Below are 19,830 nucleotides of genomic sequence, written 5' to 3'. Positions count from 1 at the left end.
GAGGGGCTGGGCAGCAGTGAGGGAAGCAGTGAGCATTCAGGAGACCCCTCTGCACCCTTCCTCTATCCATGTGAGGTTTTAGCTGTCTCACATTCAGGCTCAACAGAGCCACATCCATCTGCCCTTCCATCCATCCCCAAAGCATCACTTGCATGTCTCTATGCACCTGGTGGGTGCTAGGCCCTGGAGATACAGACAGAAAGCAGCCAGGTTCTGCCCTCAGGGGGCTCACAGTCTCCTGGGAGAAAGAGACACACAAGTTTCACTCTGCAGTGATAGAGGCCCCAGGGAGGGGACCCGTATATTGCTGTGACTCCTTCCTACAGCTGGTGATCTGTGTCTAGACTGAGCCCAAGACAGACAGCATTGAGGGAGCCTGGGGCTCCAAGGAGGAGGGGCTGAGCCCCACACTGGAGCCAGGAGGGCAAACACCCACGATGCAGTTACAGTCACGGAACAGAATGTAAATGTTAGCAGTCTTAAGGAAAAATAACGGTATAGCTGACAAAATATAGGCAGGATTGGAGAGAGGTAGAGGGAAGAGAGGGAAACAAATTTCTTCCCCTTATGTGGTAGGAATCAAGAGACACCTTCTAAAATCTATAGATAAGGACATCAAGGTTTGACTATGTAAAGTTTTCAAGGGCGATCAACAGATTGATAAATCTGATATCAACCTGTTGATATCATTAATAATAGTAATGGCAATGATGATGATGATGATAAAACTAGCTAGATTCAAGATGAAGGGAGGTGAGCTGGTATAAGTGAGCCAAATTATTAATCTTCATGGTGATGAATCAATAGAGATTATTTCAAATTGGTGTGTTTAGAAATATTGGCATAGGTTATTATTTAGAGTCTTGGAGGTAACCATTGATACAACAAAAAAACAGACATGGTTAGAAGTGGAGAAATAAGGACAAGGGCTAGGATAGGCAGTAGCCTTACTTTTCTTTGCATAGCTATATGTTTAAATTATGTATTACTTATTACCATGTGATGCATACATTAATTTTTTCAAGAAGAAAACTTTTTATGGAGTCCTTCTCAGAAATTACTTGCCTATTTTTGTTTTTCCTTCTCCTTTCTCAGATGATCGATTTCCAGAATATGGCAAAGTGGAATTTGTATTTTCTTATGGACCGGAGAAAATTCAAGGTATTAGCCAAGTTAGAATCTGTTCTCCCACCCCTTGCCTTCCATCCTGACCTGTCCCATCCCACCCCATCATCCTCCCACAGGTGTGCTTTACGATTATCAAGTTACCTGTGATTGAGAGGGGGGTCAGCAGTAAAGGATCTGGATATCAGAGTGGACCCCAGCTAAACAAAAACCAGTGACTTAATCTCTGGATAATAAAAATAAAAAAGCAGACAGAGAGGCGCTGGGTTGGATAAACAGTTCTGACCCCATTAGGTCATAATCCTGTTATATTCAGAGGCTGATGGCTATGGAGTTGGAGGGAGTGCTGGAGGACACTCAGAGATGCTGGATGGACAATGAATATTTATGAGAACTAAGGTGATTCAACCTGAAGACGAGTAGACTGATTTAATAATAACCTTTAAGCCTCCAGACTGGTTATATGTGGAGACCAGTTGTTTCCTATCTTATTTGGGAACAGAATGGGAGGGGATGACGTTAGGTTACAGGCAGAGGGACTCTGGATGGAGTAAAGAAAGGGCTGCCAGGCCAAGAGGGTAACTCACCCTGGAAGGCCTGCCTTGCAGCTTGCACTGTTCTGGTTTCTGGGGCTTTCTCTAAACAGGTGGGAGAGGCTCTGCCTCTCCCCTCAAGTCTCTGGCTGGGGTGCAGAGCATCTTAAGTGGGGGCAGAGGGATGGCTGAGATGACCTTTTAGCCCTGGCTTCCCTATTGTCCCTGACTCCATGTGGCCCACTTCAAGCCTCTCCCACACTCCCTTCCCCTGACTCCAGGAGCAGCCTCTCTGGTCTCCTGACACTGCTCCCGGGGCCCCTGGGATGGAGAAGAGAACGAGGCAGACATCCAGCCAAAGGGCACCCCCAGCTTTCTCCCAGGGGTCTTCATTCCTCAGTGCCCCTGTCCTGATTTACCCCATGACCTGGAAGGAGCCTTTTTAAGAATGCAAGAAACCAGACTCCTAGGTTCTCCTTCCAACTTAAGCTGCTGGTCCCCCCCTCCCCTAATGCTCGAGAAAACGAGAAGTCCCTTAGGGATCCTCCGTAGGGGAGTTTGTTGGCTGCCTCTGTGTTCCGGCTGCTGATCTCTTTTTCTTTCTCCTCTTAGGCATGGAACACCTGGAGAATGGGCCCAGTGTGTCTGTGGACTATAACACTTCCGACCCCCTCATCCGCTGGGATTCTTATGACAACTTCAGTGGGCACCGGGATGATGGCATGGAGGGTAGGTGGGGACCAGCGGCTTCCAGCCCCGTCCCTCAAGCCCCCATCCCTCTCCAAACGGCCCAGCCACTGCTCTGCCACTCCCATGTTCTCAGCTGGTCTGAGGAGAGGCAGAGGTGGGTGGCTCGGAGTGAAGCAGAGAAGTCCGAGGCACCTCTGAGAGCTCACAGTTCCGTGGGGGAAGATGAGGCAAAACCTGAATACGTTAAATAATGAGGACAGAGCTCGAGAATGCAGCAAAGCAGCCAAATGGGGGTGTCACAGGGGCGCACCCTTGGTGCCAAATGAGTCCCACAGACAGTGGATGCTCTGAGATTGGCAGGAGGGGATTCTTGAGAGCTGGAGAGGCCAGGGAGGGCTCCTTGGAGGAGGTGGCCTTGAGGGGAGTGTGAAGGATCTTACTGGCCTCAGAGATACCCCAGTGCTGCAAACACAGCCTTTATTAGATTCCTTTAAAACCCATCATTGGATTTCTTCAGGCTTGCTGCCAGAGTTCTCTGGGGTCAGAGCACTAGGAAGGCAGACACAGCATCTCGGGCCTCTAGGCTTTCAACAGCCAACGAAAATGTCTGAGTGCTGAAAACAAAGTGATAGTCTCCAAAATTTGAAAAGGAAGCTGCAGAATTGAAATTAAAATATGTTTAATTTGGTTCCCAAACCTAACATTATGTCAAATGGTCGACTGCAACTCAATTCAACTCTTGAGAGAGTTCTAGATGAGTTGTATTTATTTATGTGGTTCATTTAAATATGCATGATGGGATGTGGGAAGGGGTCAGAGCCCAGTGACGTCTTGAGATGCTCTGTGTGGGGTTTGGGTGCAGCTTGCTTCCCTGATTTGTCATAGACCCTCCAGAACGTGAACCCATTTTCAGTTGGGGTAACTGAGACCCCTGAAGGACGGACATCTTGATTTATCCCCATGCTCTGGGATGTGCCTTTTCAAGGCTACCAGAAACCAGCCTCTGGACTTGTCCTCTGAGTGGAAGCCTGTCCTGGGACTGGGCTGTGCCCTCCTCAGACCTGTGGCCCAGGCCTGTGGCCCTTCCGGCTGGCCTCCTTCCTCGACACAACCTGCCCCCCAACCCCCGCTCCAATGTTGTCAGTTTGGTGACTACTGTGAAAGTCTTTTAGGCCTTTTCTTGAATGAAATTGCTCCCTTGGAGACATCAGAATATGTGATGGATTTAGGAGAGAGGTGGGAGGAGGGGGTGCAAAGTAGATGGCTTGTCCTCGTGCCCACTGTCGTTCCTCAGCCCCTTCTTGCCCCCACCCCACCGAGGCTCCTCTCCCGAAGTCCTCTGCTCCCCCGAGCTGGGCCCTCGGGCTGAGTGCCAGGAGAGAGCAGCTGGGGAGATGATTAGTTCTGTGATACCAGTGGCTGCCAGCCTAATTGCTCATCCTTCTGGGATGTTTGCATTTTTAACAAGAACACTTGGCCATTTGGAGGAATTTCCAATGTCTCCCCATCTCTCTCCCTGGTGTGGATTCAGTGCAATGATAAATGTAACAACATTTAGTAAACTATAAAGTGCCAGGCAAATAAAAGGTAAAATAATTAAGGGTGGAAGAAGCAGACATGGGAAAGTCAGGGCCTGAGATAGGCCGTGAGGGAAGGAAGAAGAGCAGATGGGGTAAGGGAAGGCCCCTCCTGCCCCCTTGCCCGCCCCTCCTCTCTCTGATTTGATCTGCTCCCCCAGGCAGGGGCCTGGACTCAGTGGGGACTTTGGGGCCAGTTAAAGGTCAGCTCGTCCTGCAGGGACAGAGGGGCTCCTGTCTGAAGACTGAAAAGCTGGCCCCGTGCCTGAGGGTGGGAAGGGATGGCAGGGAAGCAGCTCAAGGCTCTGCTGGTCTCTTCCCTGGCCTGGCTTGATGGGGCTGTGTCTGGGTCCCAGAGCTGCCCAGCCGGGTGGTCACCAGGGGAGACCCCCCCACTCCCCCAAACCCCCTCACCCCTGCTTCCACAGCTCACTTCCTGATGCTGCTGCCTCTGTATCCCCCCACAGGGACAGGAAAACAAGCCAGGCCAGCCCCGAGGCAGGAGGCCTTGGTGGCTGAGGCAGGAGCGGTGACTATTACCCCAGTCTTGTTCTGGAGGGCTTGAAGTTCTGGGACCCAGAGGTAGAAGCATCTTCTTCTGGCTAATTCTCTAGTCCAGAGAGAAAGGGAGGTGGGAGGCCTGCATCTGCCTCCCCAGTGGGGCAAGTCTCCCATAGCTCATGTGCTGGCTGGGGTACGAGCAGCTCGTCACCAAATCCCCATGTTTTGAGCTGGAGCCAGGAGGGGCTGGACCCTTCACTAGAGAGGTCCTGGAACTGGATGGATGGCCTTGTAGAGCGTGGGTGGTTCCCAAGGCAGCTTTGCCTGCCCTCTGTGGCGATCATGGCCCAGGAAAGGAAGGCTTGTCATGAGGTGCTATAGTGCAGTGGTTAAGCCTGTGTGCTTCAGAGCTGGGCTGCCTGGGTTCACATCTCAGCTTCCCATATTTTTTAGCTGCATGCCCTTGGGCAAATTATTTAGCCTTTCTGTGTCTTAGTTTCCTCGCCTACAAATTTGGAACTTGCTGACCTCAGCTGTCACCCCTGGGCAGACAAGACCACCTCCTGTCCTGCCTCTCGGGATGAGGGAGGGGATGAGACAGGAGGTTCTGGAAGGAGTGGAGTGCCCAGGACACCAGCAGGTGCCTGGAGCAGGTTTTCAGCAGGGCTTTGGTCCAGGGACAGCCTGTGGGCCCTCCCTGGGGAATTCCTCTGGTGAGGGGCTGGCTGCTCCAAACAGGGAGAGGGGAGTGTGTCTAAGGTGAGACCAGGCATTTCTGGAAGCGGCCCACTTGTTCTATTTTGGCCAGGCCAGCCCCCTGGAACTTGGAGGGGAGTGCAGGGGCCAGAGGTTAGGCACTCGGGACAGATATCATCTCTGGCCTGCGCCCCCACCTCGGCCCTCTCCAAGCCTTGTGTTGGGCCAGAGCTGGCCTCAGGAAAGCCCTCCAAGTGTCCTGACTTAATTGCTCAGCCACCAGCTCAGGAACTGCTCTATATTTAACCCCTTCCTTGCTGCCCTCCCCCGTCCCTCCCCCAAACCCATTTGTGTTTAGAGCTAGCAGCTTGGTGACACTTAAAGTGCTGGTCCATTCTTTTGGGACCTCCGGGATCAACTTCAGCTGCAAAATGAAGGAAGAAGGGCCCTATGGGGGACTTCTGGTTTTCTGCAGGCCGACCTCCCAGGCTGAAGTGATGCGGGCCTATCATAAAGCCTCCCTGATGCCCTCCTTCCACAGTGGGGAAGCTGAGACTCAGAAAGGGCAGGGACTTGCCAAAGGGGAAGGAACCCCCACCAGTGGAGCCTGGCTTTGCACAATCTCAGTTCATGCTCCACTACTGTGATTTTGTGAATGACAAAATGAAAGAGTGGAGAGGTTAGCGATCTTGCTGTGGGTCATGCCATAAGTGGTGGAGTTGTTATTTGAATCCTGATCCCTTTCCACCTTCCTTGGAACTCAGCTACTTCAGCCCCACACGTTACGTGATTCAGCTGGCCCCTTAGGATGCTTGTCCAACTTTTCCTCACATCCTTATGATGACGGGGAGCTCACTGCCATATGGTACAGCCCATTTCTCTGTTGGATGGGTCCTGGAAATAGAACCATGGAGAAGAGGGAAAAGGGACAGCTGTGCCTCTTCATGGGCAACGTGGCTGCGGCAGTCAGATGCCCTGGGGGGAGTGGGGGTCCAGGGCTGGGTTGTGGGGAGAGATTTGGCCCCCACCAGCCTCCTCCTTGCAGGCACTCTCTGTCTTCCTCTGGTTTGATCTGGAGCCTGCCAGCTCAGCTCTCTGGCTGACACCACGTTTTACAGCCTCCAGAAGCCCCATTAGCTCCTTGGCCTGAGTTCTGAAGCCCCATGCCCAGATCCCAGATCCCCATGGGTGGGAGCGGGGCCTTGATTTTGCCTATGCTGCACAGAGGAGGCTCCACATTCCTCTAGAGTGTTCCATTGCAAACCTTCTTGGAAGCAAGCCCCGAGGCCAAGGGATGTGGGCTGCCTTCCACCTCCGATAAGCCCAGAGGCTGCCGGAGCCCAAGTTCCCTCACTGTCCACCCACGGTGCCTCCTTCCCTGACCTTGGACATTGAGTTGTTTAGAGTTTCTTATGACTTAGAGGGGAGTTTTTGGGGAAAGGGGCTGGGAGATGAGTAGATGGGGGGTTGAGAAGGAGACTGCTCAGGGCTGAAAGAAAGAATGGGGGAGAAAGTGACAAGTCCACTGGCCTGGCTGGAGGTGGCCGGGGAGGGGGCAGGTGTCCACCCCACTCCTGGGTTTCTCTTCCTGCCTGGTGCCTGTCAGCCTTTCCTGTTTCTGTGGGCAGTTCCACCAGAGCGAAGGGCTAGTAACAGGGTTTGGTTTTGTGCCCAAGCTTCTCAGTCCTCAAGATCTGAGAAGAGGCAGTTCCCTTCCTCAGAGGGGAGCTTTCAGCCACTTCTGTTGTCCGAGCTGGGAAAGGACCTCCTTGCCTGGATCCAGAAGTCCCTTGCTTGTGATGACTTCCATGAGCTAGGCTTGTCCAAGGACTCTCTGATTTTTTTGAGAGAGAGGAAATAGGGAGAGAGAGACACAGCTAACAGGCAGGGAGTGAGGAGAGAGAAACCAAATGAGAGACCCGGAGAGAGGACAGACAGGCAGAGACAGATAGACATTGGACTGGGACTTGGGTCTGGGTGTCCTTGGTGACTCCTTTACTTTGTCTTCTTTATTCCCTAGAAAAGGAGGGGTTTGGACTAGGCAGCAATTCTTCCAGGTTCTTTGAGCCCTATCGTTTCTTTTTGTGACTTGTGAGGAGCTAAGATGGGCCTGCTGAGCTTCCCTCTCGGATCTTCCCAAGTTGAGCTCGGAGTGGGAAGCAGCTTAGCTTAGTGGATGTATCAGTCAGGAGAGGCTCTGTTAAGCTGCAGTAACGAGCAACCCCAAATTCTTTTGTGGGCTTAATCCAACAAAAGCATATTTCTTACACGCGCTACATGTCCAGTGTGCATTGGTGGGGATCTCTGATCAGCATAGCGGCCGTACGCCGATGGTGGCTTCCTCTCCTATATGTGTCTATCATGTCTGCTGCAGTAGAAAGAGGACACAGTGACTTGCACACTGGCTCTTAGAGGCTTCTGCCTGAAACAACACACTTTACTTCTCACATTTCGTTGGCTCAAACAAGTCACAAGCCATAGGTGGAAAGCTGGAAAGAACGGTGAACAGGCTAAACTCTATAATAGGGATGAAGACTGTGGGATCTGGAAACAGAAGATCTGGTTCCAAACTCTGTTGATTATAGCTGTGTTCCTTGGTCAAGTTGCTTGGCCTCTCTGAGGCCCAAATTCCTTATCTGTAAAGTGGGCGCAATAGTAGTACCTTCCTCATAGGGTTGTTGTTAAGATTCAGTGAGGTAATGCAGATGAAATGTGAAAAGTAGAGCACCTGATGCTTGCTATGTTGGCAGTAGTTTCTATTATTATCATGGAAGTGCTGGCAGAGGGAAGAGATAGATATGATTTTGAATGTATACAGTCCCTCTCCTCTTAAGAAATAATCCCATGCCCCCTTGCTTCTGTGCTCTCTGGGAACCATATAGGGCTGGCTCTGTTCCCACTGGAATTCCATTCTTGGGAGTCAGGAGACTTGTACTTTTAGACCTGTCTCTGACACCAGCTTGCTGTGTGACCTTGGTAAGGTAACTCCCCCTCTCTGGGTCTATTTCCTTATCAGTGAATTGAAGATGATGGATTTCAGCTCTAAAACCCTACCAATGATGATGATGGCATTGATGATGATGACGATGGTATTGACACTGATGAAATGATAGCTAGCCTTGTGCATTTTCTGGGAAAAGGCAACATTGAATATACATTCTCTTGGCTAATCCTCCCTTAGCCCCACTATGTAGGCACTGTTTTGTAACTATTAGGTTGAACAAACAGAACTTGCTGGGTGTGATTATAAAGCCACTTTCTTTTGTCTACCACTGCCCTTTAAATTTATCCTGCTTTCCCTACCCCTGAGTGACATTCAGGCAAGTCCCATCCCTTTCCTGGTTATTCTCAGCTGATACAAGTCCTCTGGTCATTAATGAATATGCCCAGGTCAGTGTAACATTCAAAACTTGATACTTCATTCAAAGTTGCAGTTCCGTCCCATTGTCAGCTCCTACCTGACCACCAGCGGTGTGTGTGTGTGTGTGTGTGTGTGTGTGTGTGTGTGTGTGTGTGTAGCTCAGTAGGTTTCCCCTCTGTTTTCCTGACTTATGCTTCTTTTAGGGGTGGGAAGAGAAGAGGGAAGAGTCTGGAACATTCTTGCTTGACTAACACCATTGTGAGATTGCCCAGGCACCCCTGTACGGAGACAGCGGCGTGGTGATGTGGCCTCTTGGGTTCCTTGTCAGTGGAGGATTCTGAAGGTGTTGAATGTTGACGATTTCTCTCCTGTGCACTTTTTTTTTTTTTTTAATTTCTTTAAAAATTTCAGACATTTACAAACACATTATACCTCCAAGTGATAGTCCCCCCCCCTCCATCTCCTGGTAACCTTTAATTTACTTTCCATCTTTACAAACTTGCTATTTCTAGGTGTTTCATGTAAGTGAAATCATACAGCGTTGTCCTTATGTGCCTTGTTTATTTATTCAGCATCATTCTTTCAAGGCTTGTTCATGTTACAGCCTGTCCCAGAACTTCATTCCTTCTTACGACGGAGTAACATTCCACTGTGTGCATAGATCGCATTTCATTATTTATCCATTCATCTGTTTCTGCCTTTTGGCTACTGTGAAAAGTGCTGCTATGAACATCGGTGTACAAGTATCTGTTTGAGCCCCTGTTCTCACTTTCTTTGGGTATATACCCAGGAGTGGAATTGCGGGGTCATGTGGTAATTCTATATTTAACTCTCTGAGGAGCTGCCAAGCTGTCTTCTATGGCGGTGGTGCCATTTTACATTGCCACAGCAGCGCATGAGGGCCCCAGTTTCTCCGCTTCCTCACCAACATGTTATTTTCTGTTTTTTTTTTTTTTCCAATAACAGCCATCCTTGTGGGTGTGAAGTGATACTTCATTATGGTTTTGATTTGCCCCCTGTGCACTTCTGTGGGTACCCCTCCCACTCCCCACCACTGCTAAGAAGTCTCTCTCTCACTGTTCCGTAAAGTGGGTGAGTGCAGCTCTGTTCGCACTCAGAACCCCTTCCTCAGGGGTCCCATGCTCCCTCCAGCCTCCTGTGACTCTCTCCCACCAGATCCGAGAGGGCCCAGGCCCTCACCTCAGTCCACAGCAGGCACGTAAGGCCTCTGCCTCCGCAGGGCCTGGGGTTGCGGTTGCCTGACCCAGCCCCTCTTGCTGCTCCTGACCCCGCAGCCAGCGCCTGCCTCCCACCCTGGAGGCTTTTCAGGCCTGAGCCAGGGCCCAGTGTTTCATGTGCTCCATCCCCAGCGGCCTCAGGTTGAGTTCTTCAGCAGACTCCCGGGGGTGAGGGAGAAGCCCTTAGCAAGGGCTCTCTCTAAAACCACTCTCTCCAAAAGTCCTCATATAATCTCCCACTTCCTGATCTTTTTACACCCTTGATATGTGTGGGGGATGGTGGGGGTGATAGGGAGTATAGTTGAAAGCCACAAAACTCTTTTTCAGCCATCTCTCTCGCTTTTGTTCTTAAATTTAACAGCTATATTAACATAACTTAATATCATAAATCCACCTGTTTCAAGGGTACAATTAATGGGGTTTGGATATATTTAGAGTTGTGCAACCATGACCACAATCTGGTTTTAGGACATTTTCATCACCTCCCAAAGAAATCTCCTACCCATCAGCAGTCACTTCCCCTTCCTGCCCCGTCCCCGCCCCCAGCTCCCGGCCTCACACACCCTCTAATCTACATTCCGTCTCGGTAGATCTGTCTATTCCGGACATTTCTTATCAGTGGAATCATGCAAAATATGGTTTTTTGTGTCTGGCTTCTTTCACTTTGCATATTTTCAGGGTCCATCCATGTCATATCACGTATCAGTATATTTTGTATGTATATTATCACATTTTGTTTATCTCCTCATCAGTTGATGAACATTCCAGATGTTTCCGCCTTCTGGCTATTATGAATGACGTTGCTATGAGCATTCAGGTACAAGGTTTTGAGTGGATGCTTTTCATTTCTCCTGAGTCATATGGCAGCTCTGTGATGAACGTGTTGAGGAACAGAAACTCCAGACCATTTTCGAAAGTGGTCACATCATTTTCTGTTCCTTCCAGCAATGTAGGGGGGGGCTCCAATTTCCCTACCTCCTCACCAACACTTGTTATTATCTGACTTTTTGATTATAGCTGTCCTAGTGGGTGCGAAGTGACATCTCTTTGTGGTTTTGATTTGCATTTCCCTAGGAATTAATGACGTGTAACATCTTTTCATATGCTAATTGGCCACTCTTATAGAGGAATGATTATTCAAATCTTTTGCCAATTTTAAAAATTGGGTTATTTGCCTTTTTATTATTAAGTAGTAAGAGTTCTTTATATATTCTGGAAATGAGTCCTTTGTCAGATAGCTGATTTGCAGATATTTTCTCCCATCCTGTGGGTTGTCTTTTCACTTTCTTGATGTCACCTATCTCTGTTTGTGAGCCATGCATGGTGCTCTCCTACCTCCCTTTTGGAATGTGGCAACCGTTGTCCTGGAGCCTCTTTAAAAACTGAGACGTAAGGGCCTTCATATTAGCATCCACTGATGACTACTGCTCTCACTGTATAGATGAGAAGCTGGGGAAAGGAACAGACGGGGTAAGGACTTGCTTTTCCAAGGTGATGCCCTGAATAAATGGTGAAGGCAGGATTCCAACCTGGGGGGTCTGGATCCAGAATCAGCCATCTGCACTGCTAGCTATCATTTTATGATCTGATCTGAAAGATTATCTGTCTGCAGCCTGAGATGCTTTAGGCTGTTGGGACTGATCTCTCTCCAGCCTTAGAACCGGTGCCTGGAGTGGCCTGGCATGCTTGCCCCATTATGCAGAAGGGGAGGCTGAGTGGGTTTCCAGATCCCTGGCTGGCAGAGCAGCAAGAAAGCCCACGAGCTCTGCCTCCCGGCTACCCCAGCTGCCTCCGCAGCCCTGCCTCCCTTCAGTCCCGGGGTCCTGGCAGGATGATGGAGGGTAGTGAGAAAGTGGCCCCTTTCGGGGAGGGAGTGAGGCAGTTAGGCGGGGGTGGGGGGTGGGGACCAGCCCCCGTGCCTGCTCTGGGTGAGGAGGGAGAGTGGGAGAGAGCACGTGTCCCATGGTAAATGCTCGCCCTTGACATATTTTTGCAGGGTTTGACATTCTTGCCTTCTGAACTTTGGGGTAAGATGTGGGAGGAACCAACAAGAAAGAGGAGTGCAAGACTGTAAGTGGTTCCAAATAATTCAGGAAAAGGATCCAAGGACCCCAAAGTGCCCCTTGTATCTGAGCAGAGGGTTTTAGCCAGTGACGTTCTGGGTGTGGAGGCCGAGAGCCTGAGATTCGGCACCAAATTGATTTTTGCTGTGAAATCCTGAACTGACTCCTGGAGAGGGCAGCTCTTCTGGCCTGAGACTTCGACGTGGCCGTGGAGAAGTGCAGGGAGAGGAGGAATTCAAAGCTGCTGCTGGAAGCTTCTGCCTTGTCCTGTTATGCAGGACAAAGAGCTTAGACTGCCGCAGGAGGGGTTTGAGTTAGTCACCTGGTAGAACTTCCCAACACTGAGAGGGTGGATTGACTGTGGCAGGGAGGTTGGGTCCTTGTCCCCTTGGAATGTTGAGAGACAAGAGAGGCAGATCTCATGTGGGATGGACTCCGTGGAGACAGTGACAGAGGCATGGAGGAAGTGGCTTCTTGGGTAGGATTCTGGGTGCCTTCTCCTCCCCTCAAAGAGAAGTCCTCTCCTGACTTATTGGAACAATACGAGTACTGAGAATGAAAATACACAGTCAGATTGACCTGTGGGTAAAGTTGCTGCCACACTGGCCACATTGCTGGCCACTGCTTAGCAACTTTCCCTGCCGGGTGGGGCTGGTTTGTCCTGATGCCCGCGGACCCTTAGCTGGTGCAGCTCAGTGCGGCAGCTGGCAGGCTTAGGAGGCAGCCTCTGCCCACGACACACTGAGTAAACCAACACCCTCCGGAGTGAATGTGCCCTTGGTCCTCTGTAATCTGTGCCATCAGGTAGACAGACGTTGGAGGGCCGGAGCCACTCAGAGCGGATCCGGAGCTCGCGGCCAGCGGCTGAGAGGCACAGCTGGCCCCTTTGCTGTGCTCAAATATCGCCACAGGGGAAGACGAGGAGTGTGGGCTCCTTCCCCCTCAGGCCCTCCCTCCCTTTCCCCTCCTGCTGCACCTGGAGACAAGTGCAAGGGAGCTGGGTCCGTCAAGGCCCAAGATGCCAACTCTAATCATACCCAAGAAAGGAAATTTAAGCTTCCATTTGTCAAATATGTTTTTCTTGCCCATCTAAAGCTACTTTTTGCCCTTTAGCCTGCCTCTCCTCCCTCCCCTCCTTTTTTTCTCTCTCTTCCTCTCCTCTTTCCCTAGGTACCCACAGGGCACCTGCTGCGTGGTGGGTGCTTTGCTGTCCTCGGGATGTCGAAAGTCAGCTCTTAAGTTGCCTGGAGATGGCCAGGGGAGATTGGGCAAGGGCACCGTCCACTCCAACCCTTGGCCAAATGGGGAAGGCTCTCCAGAGAGAGGCCTTCAGACAAGAAGCTCCTGGGGAGGGCAGTGGGCTGGGTGGATGCTTTGTAGAAGGAGTGCATCGAGACTGGGCCTGGGAGGGTAGGTGGCCTTGGAAGCAGAATTGTTTTTCAATTTAAAGGTGGTATAACAACATTGCTAGGTCAGAGTGGATAGAATTTTAGAATGTTGGAGTCTGTGATTGGGGAAGGGGGAGGTAAGATTGAAGCAAAGGTAGAGGGTGCCACACTGGCGAGGGTGAGGAGGTGAGAGTGGATGCGGGGTGGGCCCGATGGAGGGGGCGGTGTTGCCTGGGTTCCCTCCCCTGTGCTGTCACAGCTCCCCGGAGCCGAGCTGAGCTGGCCTCCTCAGCCCTCGGCAGGCCCTGGGGTTCCATCAGTCTCTGCTGTTGAAGGGGTACAGAGGCCTCATCTCCCTCAGAGGAAGTTGGGATGTTCACCTTTGTTTTGTTTTCAGTTTTTCAAAAGCAACCTTTGCCAGGAGATTAAGAGAAAAGAAAGCACATGCACAAGCCTGATGAGGACGAGCCCTCAGGGGCCAGATCTCTTGACTTGATGGGCTGTGCTGACTGACGGACTTTTGGCACAGACATAGGCCTGTTTGCTTCTGCTCACCTCGGCCCGCCTGGGTGCTGGGGGGTGGGTGGGTGGGGGCTCCGCCGGGCCACTTGGATTGCCAGCCGGGGCTGGGGCACGTCGACGCTGCCCTGGCTAGGTGGGCTGCGGGGCCCCCAGCCTCCCACTTCAGCCCACGTCTGCGTCTACCCTCCAGTGCTGAAGGTTCTCTGCCTAGTTTTGGATAATTCCTTGCTGGATTCGAGGCTGCCCTCTTCAGGCCCTGGGCACTGCAGGAGGTCCTGCTGCCTTTGGAGGCTGTGCCCTTGGCCCTTTCTCCCTGTTCAGGACATTTTGCCTGGGGCTTGCTTGCAGGTGCTACCTGAGGCTGATGTGCTCTTCGGCACAGTTTAGCTCCTTTACACATCGCCCTGACTTTGGGGCCCATCTCTCCATTGATCTTCTAGAAGTGGCCTCCTTCTCTGGAGTGTGTCTGCATCCTGTCCACTCCCTCCCCTGCCTACCACCTGGTGCCCTTCTCTTCCTGCCACAGATCTTGCCTTCTCCCCTTCTTGGGCCACTCTCTGAGGCCCTGTTTTCTGTCCGATGAAGGTTGCTGAGGCCATTTACAGGCAGAGGGCTTAGTGGTCATGGGATCTGGGGAGCGAGCAGTCCTTTTTCTTCTCACGGTTCTCCTCCCTCTGCTTCTCCAGCTTCTCGGGGGTGATTCATCTCCTATAATCTCTTCCTTTCCTTTCCGTTCCCCTCTCCTGGCAAGAGAACTTCTGAAATCGCTGAGCTCACATAGCTTCAGGAAGAGGCCGCTCCTACTGAAGTTAAGGCCAGTGTCATGGAGGGCCCGGAGAAGGGGCTAGAACGTGTCCTTGGGAGGGGAGAGGCCCCGCTGTGGCGAGGGCGGGGGCGTGGGGCTCGGGCTGCCTTGGTCACTCCCCGGCTATGCTTCTCATCTCCTGTTGATAAGCCATGTGGCCTCTCTGAGCCTCAGTGTCCTCACCTGTAAGATGGGCACAAGGATAAGACCTGTTTGATAGGGTTGCAGTGAGGATTAAATTACATGAGAAACTCCGAGAGTGCTTAGCTCAGTGCCTGGTCTGGAGTAAGCACTTGGTAAATGATAGCTGAAACTAATGCCACTCCCAACTTTGGCTGGTACTTTACAAATGCTTCCCCGTGTGTAAGTCAGTTCCCCTTGCGATCATCTCAGTTGTAGAGCTGGAATTTCTAAGACCAGAGTTCTATCTATGAGCCCAAACCCAGTGTTTCTCTCTCTTTCCCAGTCATCATCCCTGTGCCAATCTCCATTCCGACACGTGAGCTGCTCTTTCTGCTCAGGCGTGGAGGGATGTGCTGGGGTCACACAGCCCGTGGAGGGCAGAGCCGGGCTTAGCTCCAGGGTCCTGCTAGGGTCTTAACCTCCATAGGGTCTGCCTCCCTGGCACCAGTCGTCAACAGTGCCAAGGCTGTGGGTTACGGTGCTGTTCTGGTTTGCTAATGCTGCTGCTGGAATGCAAAACACCAGAGATGGATTGGCTTTTATAAAGGGGGTTTATTTGGTTACACAGTTACAGTCTTAAGGCCGTAAAGTGTCCAAGGTAATGCAGCAACAATCGGGTACCTTCACTGGAGGATGGCCAGTGGTGTCCGGAAAACCTCTGTTAGCTGGGAAGGCACGTGGCTGGTGTGTGCTCCAAGTTCTGGTTTGAAAATGGCTTTCTCCCAGGACGTTCCTCTCTAGGCTGCAGCTCCTCTTCAAAATGTCACTCACTCTCAGTTGCTCTTGGGGCATTTTTCCTCTCTTAGCTTCTCTGGAGCAAGAGTCTACTTTCAATGGCTGTCTTCAAACTTTCTCATCTGCAGCTCCTCTCTCAGCTTCTGTGCATTCTTCAAAGTGTCTCTCTTGGCTGCAGCAAGCTCACTCCTTCTGTCTGAGCTTATATAGCGCCTACGCTGAATGGGCACGGCCACACCCCCATGGAAATTATCCAATCAAAGTCATCACCCGCAGTTGGGTGGATCATATCTCCATGGAAACATCCAATCAAAGGGTCACAACTTAATCAAAAAGATTAACCAATCTGCTCCTACAGGATTGCATCAAAGATAATGGTGTTTGGGGGGCCATAATACATCCAAACCGGCACAGGTGCCTTCCGGAACAGCTGTACTTTACATTTGAGAAAACATATCAGAATGTGGGAGAGTGAGAAGGACATGAGTAGAGGAATAACCTGGAGTCCATTCTATTGAAGAAGAAAAAAAAAACTAATCATCTATGTTTTTCCATCTGTGGGCTGTCCTCAATCACATTCACTTATTCATTCAACAAACAAACATTTATTAAGTGCCTACTATGAACCAGATGCTATTCTAGGGGCTGAGGATATAACAGTGACAAAGCAAAGATCCCTGTCCCTGTGGCAATCACATTCTAGTGGGAGAAGACAGACAATTAAAAAATGAACATAATAACTAAATGAGAGAGCATGCAAGGTATTAAGTACCCTGGGAAAAATAGAGCAGAGTAAGTGTGGTTGGGAGTGTGGGGGTCGAAATTTTTAAAACGAGTGGTCAGCATGGGCCTAAGTGAGGAGTGGACATTGGGGTAGAGGATGGGAGTGGTGAAGGAATGAGCCAGGCTGTTATCAGGGGGAGGGACGTTCCAGGCAGAGAAAGAGCCAGTGCAAAGGCCCTGTCTGCCTGACATGTTTGGGCAATAGCAAGGAGGCCAGGGTGGCTAGAGTGGAGGTTGCAATAGGAGATGAGGTCAGAGGTAACGGGAATCAGAATTTTTAGGGTCTGGTGGCCTTTGTAAAGATTTGGCTTTCACCCTGAGCTTTTTCATCAAATGATATGCCATAGAGATCTTTCCATAGTAACACATAAAGAGTTCTATCTCTTTCTTCCTTCCTTCCTTCCTACCTTCCTTCCTTCCTTCCTTCCTTTCTTTTGCATAATAGTTCCCTGTACACATGTGCTGTGTTTTATTTAACTAGTATTTTATTTAACTGTAGTTAGCATGGATATTTAGGTTGTTTCTCTTTTGCACTTTTCAAAAATGTGATGAATAATCTCTATAGTCACTACTTTCACATGTGCAGGTCTACCTGTAGGACAGATTTCTAGAGGTAGAATTGCTGGGTTGAAGAGTATATGCATTGTATAATTTTGGTAGTGTGTCAGATAGGCCTCTGTAGGGTTGTATTAATTGACACTCCCAAGTGGTGATTTAGATAGGGACCAGGGAGAAAACCTACCCACCCCTTTTCTTACCTTCCCTCCTATGTGAGATTCTGTTACATGCCTGTTATTTCCTTGACTCCTTACGACCCTCCTGTGAGCTGAGTCTCTGGTTCCTCTTTCACAGATGAGAAATCAGGCACAGGGAGGTTAGGTAAGCTGCCAATGTTTGCACTCCAGTTAGGGGTGGAGTGTGGATGGTGAATCCCACCGTTTCTCCACGTGGCTTGACAAGGGCAGGCGTCTGGAAGGGTCCCATGCTAGCAGGCATGTGGACGCAGCAGCCGCAGCTTGAGAGTCCTGGGGATGAGTTAAGGTGCTGAGTTAAAATGGAAAGCTTGCCTGCCTGGCTTGGCCCATTACCGTGCCTAGGCTTCGGAGACCCTCGGAGGCCAGTGACAAGGTAGGGAGAGACCAGCCGGGGGGACCTGGAGCTGTTCTGGCTGAGTTTGTCTGTCCTGACCTCCCCCTCCTGCCCCCCTCCTATTGCCAGCCCCAGGGGTGAGACCTGGGAGGCTGGGGACCAGCTAATTCTGCTCTGGGTGGGGAGCCGCCTGCCGACGTCTGCCAGGCCAGCTCACTCCAGGGATTGGGTTTCAGCATTTCACTGATGAAGATAAATCAGCCTCTGTTACCCTGCATGGCCGTGGAACGTCTGCAGCCTGGCATGTATTTACAGACTTCCTGTAAGTCACAATTTCTATCCTAGCCCCCCGGGGCTCTGTGGCTGCCACAGAAATAGCCTTGGACTGAGTTTGCAGCCTGGAGCCACCCAGGCAGGAGAGGAGAAACGTGTCCACAGAGTCCAAGGGCTCTGCGGTCTAAACAGTGCCTGACTGAGCTTCTCTGAGTTGGATTCTTGAATGTCTAAACCTGGGTGGGAATCAGGGATCATCTGGTTGTACCCTTCCGTTGGGTGGAGGGGTAAACTGAGGCTCATCCAAAATCACCCCTTAGAGCACTTGCCCCTTATTCTAGTTTGCTAATGCTGCGGAATGCAAAACACCAGAGATGGATTGGCTTTTATAAAAAGGGGGTTTATTTGGCTATACAGTTACAGTCTTAAGGCCACAAAGTGTCCAAGGTAACACATCAGTAATCGGGTACCTTCACTGGAGGATGGCCAATGGCGTCCGGAAAACCTCTGTTAGCTGGGAAGGCATGTGGCTGGCGTCTGCTCCAAAGTTCTGGTTTCAAAATGGCTTCTCCCAGGACATTCCTCTCTAGCAAGCTTGCTCCTCTTCAAATAAAATCACTCATAGCTGCACTGCATTTCCTCTCCTTGAGCCAGCTCATTTATATGGCTCCACTGATCAAGGCCCACCCCGAATGGGTGGGGCCACGCCTCCATGGAAATATCCCATCAGTTATCATCTACAGTTGGGTGGGGCACATCTCGAAGCAAACAACTTAATTCAAACATTCCAACTTAATCCCCACTATTCTGTCTGCCCCACAAGATTGCATCAAAGAATATGGCTTTTTCTGGGGGACATAATACATTCAAACCGGCACATTCCACCCCCTGGACCCCAGAAAAACATATTCTTTCCAAATACAAAATACATTCACCCCACAATACCACAGAAACTTGAATCATTTCAGTAACAATAGTTAAGTACAAGATCCCATCAAAATCAAATATCGACATGGTCAGTCCTAAGGCATACTTTTCCTTTAGCTTTGGATCTGTGGACTTAGAAGTTATATGCTTCCAATATACAAAGGAGGGACATTCACAGGATAAACATTTCCATTGCCATAAGGAGAAAGAGTAAGGAAAACAGGGTTAACAGGACCAAAACAGTTCCTAAAACCTGCAGGACAAACTCCATTAGATTTCAAGGTCTGAGAGTCATTAACAGAACAACGTTGCATCCTTGGGGCTTGAGAGAGTGGGAGCCTAACTCTTCCTAAGGGCCTTTTCGGCAGCCCTTTCCTCTCCAAACGCTTAGGTGAGTGCTCCAACATACCCACACATTGGGGAGACCACCTTCTCGGCCCCACCCTCCTCAAACATCGGGGCAGCTCCCGGATTCCCTTCCATCTCCGGGTCACACGCTCAACCCCTTCAGAACAGTGTGGTGGCAGCCAGGCTCTCCCCAATTCCCTGGAAATGTGCTCCACCCTCTTTGGGACCTGAGGTGGCAAAACTCTTCCAGAGCATCGAGGCGGAAAGCCCGCCCTCGACCTCCAGGGCAAACTCACCCTTTCCATGCATGTGGGCTGCTCCGCTCTCCCAGCCCTAAACCTCTTGACTCCAGACCTCAACCTCCATGGCTCTGTCTTTGAAGAGATTTTTCCTTTAATTTTTTCCTTGTCTGTCTCCTCCAGTCCAGACCGGCAATGGCTCCGTCTATAAAGATCTCGCAAAAATTCTGTTGGCTTTGCATGAAGCATGCAGGGGTCAAAGCCATCAGACAATAGGAGTTTCCACAAATCCTTTCTGCTTAACTCCTTATCCAATCTTGGCTTGTCCTCAGGTTGGGCTGTAGCTTCTGGGATTCTACCCACTGGAAGCCCGTAATTTTCCAAGCCATCAACTTCTGGTTTCTTTGAACCCAAGAGTTCAGTTCTAAGTTTATCTCTCTCTGCTCGCATTTTACTATAAGCTGCAAGGAGAAGCCAGGATATGTCCTCCACACGTAGTCTGGAGATCTCCTCAGCTAAGTATTCCAAGTTGTTGCTTCCAGATTCGTCCTTCCATCTGACACCAGGACTCAATTTTGCCAAATTCTCTGCCACTTTAAAACAAGGATCGCCTTTCTTCCAGTTTACAACACATTCATCATTTCTGTTCAAGTCCTCATCAGAAGTATCTTTAGAGTCCATATTTCCACAAACAGTCTCTTTAAAGCAGTTTTGGCCTTTTCTATCAAGCTCCTCACAACTCTTCCAGAAATTC

At 50.4% G+C, this 19,830-nt stretch overlaps 1 protein-coding gene across 9 annotated transcripts in view; it reads left to right on the top strand.

The window, feature by feature from the left end:
* Positions 1-19,830, top strand: part of TNS1 (tensin 1) — a 225,854-nt gene that overhangs the window by 141,782 nt on the left and 64,242 nt on the right. For all 9 annotated transcript variants that reach the window (XM_037848557.1, XM_037848556.1, XM_037848560.1 and 6 more), the window contains 2 exons: positions 1,096-1,161; positions 2,271-2,387. In XM_037848557.1, the coding sequence (XP_037704485.1) occupies positions 1,096-1,161; positions 2,271-2,387 (183 nt within the window). The remainder of the gene's footprint in view (positions 1-1,095; positions 1,162-2,270; positions 2,388-19,830) is intronic.

This window comes from Choloepus didactylus, chromosome 9 (genome assembly GCF_015220235.1).
Source record: "Choloepus didactylus isolate mChoDid1 chromosome 9, mChoDid1.pri, whole genome shotgun sequence".
In the NCBI taxonomy this organism is placed as follows: domain Eukaryota; kingdom Metazoa; phylum Chordata; class Mammalia; order Pilosa; family Megalonychidae; genus Choloepus; species Choloepus didactylus.
Note: the sequence above shows the minus strand (reverse complement) of the source record. Positions and strands in the feature narration are given on the sequence as shown.